Consider the following 9,418-nt stretch of genomic DNA (forward strand, 5'->3'; position numbering starts at 1 on the left):
GCGGGGCGACCGGCCGTAATTTTTACAATTTAGCCTTTTTCGCGAAAGAATTTCACACATGTACTCTTTTTTAATTTTTTACAGAAATAGACCCTGGGGGTCGGCGCCGTAATATGTGGCGCCGAGATAACACATACAGAGTAAACTTCGTGACACGCTCGTATAGCTCAAAATAGGGACCATACTGTATCTAGCTGCGAGTACGAGATCACAAGTTGCCACTACTCAGCACGGCGATCACGGGTTTCCCATATATTGCATTGTTTGCCCAGACAAACGTGACAAAAGACGACATCCCAATAGCAGTGCCCTTTCACCATTTCAAAAAAATGTGACAACACGCCAACCACACCAGCTCACCTTCAAAGCAGTCCCAAGAAGAAAGGCTCTGCCCCTCCAGCACCACCGCATGCACCACCTGCAATGGGTGGATACTGCGGAGAAGGCTCAACGCAGTTTGCTACGTGGGGGTACGGCTACTAGGACTACCTAGTGCTAGTGACATGCTGTATTGTTGTGTTTTTTTGTGTTTTTTTAAATTATCTAAGGCATATTAGCTTAGTTCAGAATCTGTTTACCGTAGTTGCAACGGGTTCTGACATGTCACTGCATGTCTGATGTGTGTTTGATTAACGTTGTATTATGATGTAATTCCTATGGTTTACATTGTGTAATGCAGTTTTCAATTCTTAATTCTTACCGTTATATTTTATGTGTGGTTCACAGTATTCTAGTCTCCTGAAAATGTCCGAAAATATTAAAGGCAAGTTCGAAGATTCACTAGATTGCTTGTGCGTGCGTGGCACCTCAGCGCTGTGATCTGTGGCGCCAAGACGTGTTATCTCGGCGCCACATATTACGGCGCCGACCCTAGCGTCTATTTCTGCAAAAAATTACAAAAAGAGCACATATGTGAAATTATTTCGCGAAAAGGACTAAATTGCAAAAATTACGGCCGGTCGCCCCGCTACCGGGCGGCCTGGGGGCCGGCCGCCCCGCTGCCGGGCGACCGGCCCCCAAGGACCTGCGCGCAATTTTCTCCGCGAAATTTTTTTCAGAAATGCCTCTGCCGCCCCGCTGCCGGGCCGCCCGATAGCGAGGCGGCCGGGGTATATTCCTCTAAATTTCCAAATCGTAAATATATTTTTGTAAAAAACGAAAATATAAAATATAAAAAATAAAAAAACCGAACACCCCTCTCCCACGCGCCAACAGCCCAACACCCGTGACCTGATGCCGCGTCAAATATCAGCTTCGACTGGCGTGTGGGACCCGCGACCCCTGGCCCCACTTCGTAGTTGCCTATTGCAATTTGCAAGCAACACTCGGACGCCATTAGCCAATCAAATCAATCACCCTCATCTTCATGGAGCGATTCAGAGTCCCAAATCCGGGCGCCGACGCCGTCGCGGGTCCGCTTCAATCCCCGATGGAGCCCTCGCCATCCTCCTCCTCGCCGCCGCCGGCGCGCCGGCGGTCGCCGGAGGTGCGGAGGGTGCGGAAGCGGGCGCTGGAGGAGGTGCTGGAGCAGGTCCAGCGGGCGCTCGAGATGCTCCGCGATGCCGAAGACCCTGATCTCGGCGTGTCCGTCCTCTCGGGGGACACCGCAGCGGCGCCGACGGAGGGCGAGGGCCGCGAGGGCGGCGCCGGTGACGATGCAGATGACGGGACGACGTCGTCGGTGGCGAGTGACTCCGACTACGAGACGGCCCAGGTGAGCGTGACAGGAGACGTTGTGATCCCTCACGAGTCACGAGTTCTTCTAGGCAGGGCGAGGATTCCGGGAACTAGTACATGATTTTGATTTCCGAAACATAAGTCGTTGCAGCAGGTGTAACTGAGGGTGATTGGTGAACTGCGATGGTTTAACTGAATTATCTACAATTTAAGTTTGGACACTACAAACCAAAACTAAACGCTCCATAAATATCTGAGATGGATGCGTGTTTTGAAATTACTGAAGCACCGTTGTCACTGTTTATGCGCTGTGGTGAGACTAAAATGGTCTTTGTTGTTTCAGTAGCTTGTTGGATGGATTCAGGCTATTGTCAACCCTTTGGTAAATTTAGTAGAAAGCATTATGTGCACTTGCATCACTGCCAGTTCTATGCTGATTGCTATTGCCATTCTGACTTTGCCGACTACTAGGGTATATTTTGTGTCATTAGTGTTGTTGTTAGGTAGTTTGCAAGTGTAGAAGAAATACAGGTACAGCATGAAATAAATGACTTCGGACCTTCCTGATAAGGTTATGTGTGATATGTGGCATATATACTTCTCCAAAATATGTAAATAAACATTTTGGTGCCTATGTCTCAGATGCTGGAAGTACAGTATGATGTTAGTTTAGGGAAGTAATGTCTGCAGTATGCCAATACCCCTACTATGTTTCCAATTTCCTGTCTGGAATGTGGAGTAAACAGTCTTGTTGCACACTTAGCAGAAATCTCTTTGTGCAGTGACAAGGCGACACAGAATTTTTCATGTAGTTCATATGCTCTGATGCTGCCCTAAAATTTAAACCACCTGCCTTTCACCTTGCAGATGTGTGACCTTCTTAAATCTAAGATTGAATCGCTTGAGTTCCTTAAAAAGCTCGAGGGTATTCAGAAGTCAGTATATCAAGATGGTGCAGGTACGCCTCTGCTAGATGAACATATTATATTATTAAAAGTCATGTAAGTATGTCCAGTTGAAATTACTATTGTAGTGGATATGAACTCAGACGTATTCCTTACTTTGCTGTTCCTTGACTCTAATTTCCTTGAATTGGTAATCACTATTCTTAAAAAAAATTGCTGTTCTTTGGCACAGTTGAACCTGATATATCATGGGATATAGTAAAGGCAGTGGATTTGTGGGAAGATGATGACCTAGATGATGGGTATGTTCTTGTTAAGCAGGAGGACGTAGTTGATGGGATCACTTCCTTTATGGCCGCATACTTGTTATCGCTCAAAAAAACTAAGGTAGATATTCCCTTTACCTGATGCTGCATGGGGAGTTTTGTCTCTCCTTGTATGAGTGGCTGTTAATGCTGAGTTTCATGTTGTGCAGGACCTGTCTCCTGATCAACTTCAGAAAGGTTAGTTCCTCGCTTCTTACTAAGATGAATGGTTCGATCATATTTTGATTGGATATTCTGCCATTCCTGTACCAGCCCTTCGGAAAACATTTTCAGCTGAAAAGAAGAAAAGTAGAATCAGGAAGGCCTGGGATGGGACTAAAGTCATTTATAATGTTGCTTCATGGGGTGCTACAGCTGTTGGGTAAGTTTTTCGTAAAGTAACCTTGGACACGAATCATCTCTATAGTATTATTCTTCTCACATGATGATCATTTCCAAGTTGAATGAAGAACTGGGGCCTGGGGGTGCTGGTCTTGGCCCTCCCATCTCCATATAGTTATGAAAATAATGTTTCTGTACCCGGTTATGCAGCTTCTACGATAACCAAGCATTACGTACAGTAGCAACTACAGCCTTTCGGACGTCCTGCCGTGTGATATCCAAGTTTCTGTGAATATGTGTCAACAGCTATGTTACAATTAATTGTGTGTGTGTTCCATTCTTCTGGTAGAGGATAATACAAAACTTGAAATTGCTTGTTTGGTTCGTTATGATGCTGGGAATCTGTGTTGGCGAGTGAGATAATGACTTGCAGTACAATTGTTATACTTAGCATTTGTATATCTCTCAACTGTAAATATTCATTTGTTTGAATAAAACTTTGTACCAGAATAACTCAATTTGCCTCAGTTATTTAAGAAATATTCTTGCTGTTCTGTTGCCCTGTATCAAACGAAATGAAACGAGAAATCTTGGCATTGACCTTCTTGAGCCGGAAACATGGGTAATTGGATTTGTAGAAGATGCCACGGCAACGCAGATGCTCAGATTATGCCAAAAGTATATTCGGGTTGAAGATGCGTTTAAACGAACGTAAGCAATGGACTACTTTCTTCATCCCTTTATTTTGTATGCAAAGGGCGACAGGGGAATAAAACAATTCTAAGATACATCGTCGCAGCAATTGTTGCAGCAACCGTCACAGTCAAACAAGAAACTAATGGGTATTTGGGTAATGGCACATCAGGAACACACACGCATGGCCTCACCATCGTGCTGCTCTTTTTTGTTCCAACACAAATTTTACACCAATTCAGACTTCCCCGAATCTAAGCAGCCTGCATGTCTTCATCTACATTGCATTCTCCGAGATAGACCTTGACGCTGCAAGGAGAACCACAGCTACCTTCTGCTATAAGCGCTCTGTCGTTCGCAGCCATGTGCTGGATTATTTTGTAGATCATCTCGATCTGAGGGAGCAGGCGCAGAGCATGAGTTAGCAGCCAGTCTATGCAGATGAAAATAGGTGAAACTGGGAGCGTGCATTGTCAGAACAGACAAGGGGAGCAGAGGCGAAACTTACATCTTCTGGGCAATGACAGCGATCTGCGATTTCATCTAGGGTCAATGGCTCAGTAGGGTCCTTGCAGCTGGGAGACAAGTACAAAAATCAATAGGAATCCCATTACTCTACTATAACATTCATGAGAGAAACGATTGGGGGAGTGAATTGAGGATATGTCATATACCCCCACATGTGTAAACAAACAAGTCATTTCATATACAAATTTTGTGTCCTTTTTTCTGCTGATGATTTGAGTTTCTTCATGCCCATAAATTGGAATTCGGAAACAACAAAAATTATTTCATGAGTAAGGAAAGATTGAGCTATACTGAAATACAACCACAGGTTTCTATTTGTTAGAATATTGATTTTTTCGACTCAGGATGTCTAACTGCCAAAAAAGCAAGCTGCTATCTGTAATTTTGCATCCTCATGAGAACTATTAATAAGACGGCAATTGGAATTCTTTTCAAATCAATATATGTTGAACATCTAAAAGGCCTTCGACGAGAGTCTCTAAGCAGAAAACAGAGAAGGAGCATTATAACAATTGTGGGTGATGTGCACTTTTAGTGGAAATACCCACTCAAAGCATCATACCTAGAAATATGACCCAAAAATACTACGCACAGCAACAGCGAATCACTTCATAAACAGTAATAAAAACATAAATAAGAGATTACATACGCGGCCTCATTTAATACAGTCAGCACCCTTTTCTGAAGTGCTAGTACTTCTCCAGCCGCCTTTTTCCCAGCCTCAACACCTGTAAATCACATAGCCCACACATAAATACAACAACAACATAGCTTAATGAATACTGAGCTACATTACTGTCTTGAGAAGCATACCAGGCTGATGATAAGCATTTATATTTACCAAAGAAGCATAAATCCCCACAGCACGTTCATAAAGAGCAACCAGTGCTCCAACAGTTCTAGGAGTTACTTCTTGAACAGTAACAGAGATCGATTCCCGGTCATTTGCATAAAGAGCAGAACGGGTTCCCTGCAAAATATTGTATGACTCTGTTATCTCTATTGTAGACAAATCAATACAATTTTCTCTCTTCAAAGTTCAAAGCTGACCTGTAACATCCCAAACAAATAGTCACCACATGTGACTCCAGGTTCAAGCTCCCAATCATGACCAGGAGGCCTGTCACGCAAGACCTCAATAAAAGTAACGAAGAAGTTGTGTACACCTTCTCTCAGCTGCTGAATGTAACTGCAGTCATTAAATAGTTCATTAGATCCTGCAATTTAACTATAGTATTATTGCTGCAAAATGAGCACACACTTACGCGTGCTGATCAGTGCTTCCTTTGTTGCCATATACAGTTAGCCCTTGATTCACCTGTCATAGGAAATTTATATGTTAGACAAAAACAGTAATGAATAAAGAATCTGAAACCTAGTGGTTCAGAAATATCAGTTACAGTAAATTGACTAGAATATGGAAAAAAAATTTACCCGGTTGCCATCCAGGCCGAATTCTTTCCCAAGAGATTCCATGACAAGTTGTTGCAAATATCTACTCAGAAGTAGCAAACTATCTTTGTAAGGAAGCACAACCATATCCTGAAAGAGAGGGAAGTCAAAACAGTAAGGAGAGTACTAAGAACAAATCATCACAGAAGATGCTATGACCGATGAAGCTGCAAACCTTACTGCCTATCCCATCTGATGCCCAGTACCAACAAAATGCAAGCAATGCTGCTGGATTTTCTTTAACCTGTTAAAAGGAAAAACACACACATTCTTGATAGATGACCATAGAACTTATTAACTGTAAATTATCCATGTTGTTATAATATCATACCACAGTGTTCCTGGTTTCCTCATCCATTAAAGCCGCGCCAACTAGCATTTCCTTGATATCAATACCCTGGCAACAACCCCTCATCTGTTAACTTGAAAGCACGTGGAATCAACATAAAGGAAAAACGGGAAAGCACTGACCTGCAATGCAGCTGGAAGTAAACCCACAGCTGACATTTCCGAAGTTCTGCCACCGACCCAGTCAAACATAGGAAATCGAGCTAACCATCCCTCTATTCTGGCAGTGTTATCCAACAGAGAATTTTCTTGAGTAATTGCAACACCCTGCAAAACAGACCGTGCTGTCAGTCAAATAATGAATTGTTCATGCAGCCACAGATCAAACATGTGGAAAGGGTGCATGATTAAACAGAAATTGACTGCCCATGATTCATGAACTAGATGTAACAGAATCATAAAAATAAGCAAGAACCTGAGGTCAAAACCTGTTTCGAAAATTCCAGCCCCGCATCTCGGAAGGCTTTCTGTACTTCGAGTAGACCATTGCGGGTTTCAGGTGTGCCTCCACTCTGTAAAAATAAACAGTACCATAAATAAGTTCACAATACAGCTGGATGAAGATCGAAAAACTAAGCAGATTTGGGATCTTTCTGTACCTTAGAAATGACAATTACAAGAGTAGTCGCTAGCTCAGGTCCTAGTTGAGCAATTTGATGATCAATCCCAGCAGGATCGGTGTTGTCAATAAACCTTATCTGAGAAATAAGCATGATAAGAGGTAAATATTACACTGACCAGCATCTTAAATTCACAGAATAGACAAATGCAATTAAAGTGCATTGCTCAGATTATGACTTAGGGGCATACCTTCAATGGAGGGTTATCAGGTGCAAGTGCCTCAGCGACAAATTGAGGGCCCAAAGCTGACCCTCCGATTCCAATAGAAAGGATTGAAGTGAAACGACCAGATGGTGATTGAATCTGCATTTACACCATGTTATAAGACATTAGTACAAGAAGGAATGTGCCAAAAGTCACAATAAGATAAGTAGCACATAAATGCCGCACAATGCACATTCCTAAAATGCCAATATATTGGAACCATCCAAAGCACGGTCACCAGTTTATCATGTCATATCTTCAGTATAGTGGAGTTGATTATATGCAGGTATGCTCTGCTCTCTCGTGATGGCATGTCCCAACATTTTGTAACACAGGACTACTCATATAAAAAAGTAAAGAGACACTTGTAATCAACTTCTACAATCTCGTCCCCTAAATTGTTCCAGCCTTCCAGGTGCTTTTCTCAGTCAGATAAAAATATGTATAACTGGCACCATTTCTCGGACAACTTGAGATTCCATCCTGTTACCGAATCGCCCTGGAAAATGAGGTTTTCTAATGGATGGAACAAAAAATGCTAGAGTAGCTCTGCAAACTAAGCATGCTATGCGATCCGGACTCTGCAGCAGAAACAGCTGCAAGTATGTCACGCAAATTGAAATGGGAAATTTCGCAGCAACCTTGCCGGAGACGATGTCTTGGGAGAAGGCGAGGATGCTGTCGAGGGCGGTCTCGATCTTGTTGCGGAGGAAGGAGTTGGGTGCGAGGGACGGGTCGCGGAGCCAGTAGTGCCCCACCATGCGGCCCTCGTCGGGGTTGGCGATGGCGCCCTTCTCGAGCTCCCGCATGTCGGCGAAGGCGCGCTGCATCCGCGGCTCCATCTGCTGCAGGAACTCCTCCGTGAACCCCATCCGGCTGACGTCGACGAAGAGGCCGAGCTCCTTGTGCTGGTAGAGCCACTCGACGTAGCGCTCCCACAGCTTGATCGGGTCCTTCTCCACCGCGCGGCGGGCGCCGCCGCTGCCGTTCGCCGCCGCCGCGGTGCCCAGCGGCTGGGCCGGGGTCGGGGCGGAGTTGGAGGAGCTGGATGAGCGGGAGAGGTCAGCGATGGAGTGGGGCGCGCGGAGGCGGAGGTGGGAGGGGCGGAGCAGGAGGTGCCGCCGCAGCCGCAGGCGGCACGCGGCGGACGAGGGCGGCGCCGCCGCGCCGGAGATGGACGCCATCGTCGTCGTCGCAGCAGGTGGCGGCGGCGGTGGTTGGCCCCTCGCTCGGTTCGCCTCACGGGCTCACGCACATCTGCCGCCTCCTAGGAGAGGGTTTAGTTTTGTGGGGGGAGGAGTCCACGAGGTGGAAGTTGGTGGCCTCGCTGGGCTTGGCTTTATTTGGGAGGAAATTGGCTTGGGAGAGGAAGACGAAGGCGGCCCTCAAAAAAAAAGAAAAAAAAAGAAAAGGAAGACGAAGGCGGAAGAGACCGTCCACGTCAACTGCGTCACCTGGGTGGCCCACCCCTCGGCCACCTTGGATACCCCACCTGACAGGGGTAGGCTAGGCTCGAAACCCTGGGGGGAACGAGGCGTGCAGCGTGCTCCATTTTTCCGGGAGGGGTCATGCGGTCAGCACGTGCGAGCGACGGCGAGGGGGTGGCCGCCGGCCGCCGCACGTGTGGCCGTGTGGGGGAGGTGAGTTGCGCTGTCGCCGGCCGCGGCCGAGGGAAAAATCGGAACGGCGGAGAGGCGAGGCGGCGAGAGGTGGTGGCTGGCCGCGGCTACGCGAAGGGCGCGTGGGCCCGGGGATCTTTTCATGAGGAGAGCGGGCCGGGTACGGGACAGAGCGCCGCCGCACGGAGGTAAGCGAAAGCGAGGAGGCCCGCGGAGATATTTGCGCCTGGGGTTCGTGTTCACTTGCGTCAATTGCAGCTTCGGGGGCTCGTCGACGGCGACCCGCCGGCGAGGAGGGGGTGCGAATAAAGCAGTCTCCGTTCTCTGCTGTCCGAAAAAGAAAAACTTGAAGCGCTGGTCGCCGTGCAATTTGTGGCCTGATCATGACGGCACTTTTGTTCTCTTTTTCGTGGGTTTGAGGCCAGCGATTCCGACGTTCATTCCGCGGGCTTTCCTCTTTGGAACTTTGTTAATTTCATAGGCCTGGCAGGCTGGTTCCACTTCCGCTAGGCTTTTGTTTGAACTCTTGCACTTGAAACAAACCCTTTGGTATCATTAACAACCTATGCCATTTGTTAATAGTTTATGATGATGGATCTCGTCTGCCTGATTGCCAGCCTCCAGTGGCCAGCCACTCAGCCCAGATCCATACACTTGCTGCCCCATGCACATGCTAATGGCCGTTTAGTTCGATCTTCCTATCTGATTGCCTCCTCCCAGATCT

General features: G+C 46.5%; 2 protein-coding genes across 2 annotated transcripts; one reads left to right on the plus strand and one right to left on the minus strand.

The window, feature by feature from the left end:
* Positions 1–1,279: 1,279 nt before the first annotated feature.
* On the plus strand, positions 1,280–3,783 carry LOC120681601. The gene is made up of 6 exons (XM_039963161.1): positions 1,280–1,714; positions 2,545–2,635; positions 2,815–2,969; positions 3,058–3,085; positions 3,161–3,269; positions 3,440–3,783. Exons 1-6 carry the CDS (start codon positions 1,367–1,369, stop codon positions 3,519–3,521), a joined length of 813 nt encoding a protein of 270 aa, XP_039819095.1. The 5' UTR covers positions 1,280–1,366; the 3' UTR covers positions 3,522–3,783.
* A 146-nt stretch (positions 3,784–3,929) lies between these two features.
* On the minus strand, positions 3,930–8,450 carry LOC120681596 (glucose-6-phosphate isomerase 1, chloroplastic-like). Its single transcript, XM_039963146.1, has 14 exons — positions 7,717–8,450; positions 7,061–7,174; positions 6,850–6,948; positions 6,679–6,762; positions 6,374–6,517; positions 6,234–6,299; positions 6,078–6,146; positions 5,885–5,992; positions 5,716–5,768; positions 5,501–5,639; positions 5,264–5,420; positions 5,100–5,178; positions 4,431–4,497; positions 3,930–4,317 (listed from the first exon to the last, which is right to left on the minus strand). Exons 1-14 carry the CDS (start codon positions 8,257–8,259, stop codon positions 4,177–4,179), a joined length of 1,863 nt encoding a protein of 620 aa, XP_039819080.1. The 5' UTR covers positions 8,260–8,450; the 3' UTR covers positions 3,930–4,176.
* Positions 8,451–9,418: the final 968 nt, after the last annotated feature.

This window comes from Panicum virgatum, chromosome 2K, assembly GCF_016808335.1.
Source record: "Panicum virgatum strain AP13 chromosome 2K, P.virgatum_v5, whole genome shotgun sequence".
NCBI lineage: Eukaryota > Viridiplantae > Streptophyta > Magnoliopsida > Poales > Poaceae > Panicum > Panicum virgatum.

What these genes read in the sequence shown, in the direction of transcription:
- LOC120681601 (XM_039963161.1), top strand. Translation starts at nt 1,367, where the DNA reads ATGGAGCGATTCAGAGTCCCAAATCCGGGCGCCGACGCCGTCGCGGGT. An exon ending in CCGACTACGAGACGGCCCAG is followed by an intron (nt 1,715 to 2,544) that starts GTGAGCGTGACA and finishes TTCACCTTGCAG; the next exon opens with ATGTGTGACCTTCTTAAATC. An exon ending in AGTATATCAAGATGGTGCAG is followed by an intron (nt 2,636 to 2,814) that starts GTACGCCTCTGC and finishes TCTTTGGCACAG; the next exon opens with TTGAACCTGATATATCATGG.
- LOC120681596 (XM_039963146.1), bottom strand. Translation starts at nt 8,259, where the DNA reads ATGGCGTCCATCTCCGGCGCGGCGGCGCCGCCCTCGTCCGCCGCGTGC. An exon ending in ATTTGTTTGGGATGTTACAG is followed by an intron (nt 5,421 to 5,500) that starts GTCAGCTTTGAA and finishes AATATTTTGCAG; the next exon opens with GGAACCCGTTCTGCTCTTTA. An exon ending in AAATGCTTATCATCAGCCTG is followed by an intron (nt 5,179 to 5,263) that starts GTATGCTTCTCA and finishes TGTGATTTACAG; the next exon opens with GTGTTGAGGCTGGGAAAAAG.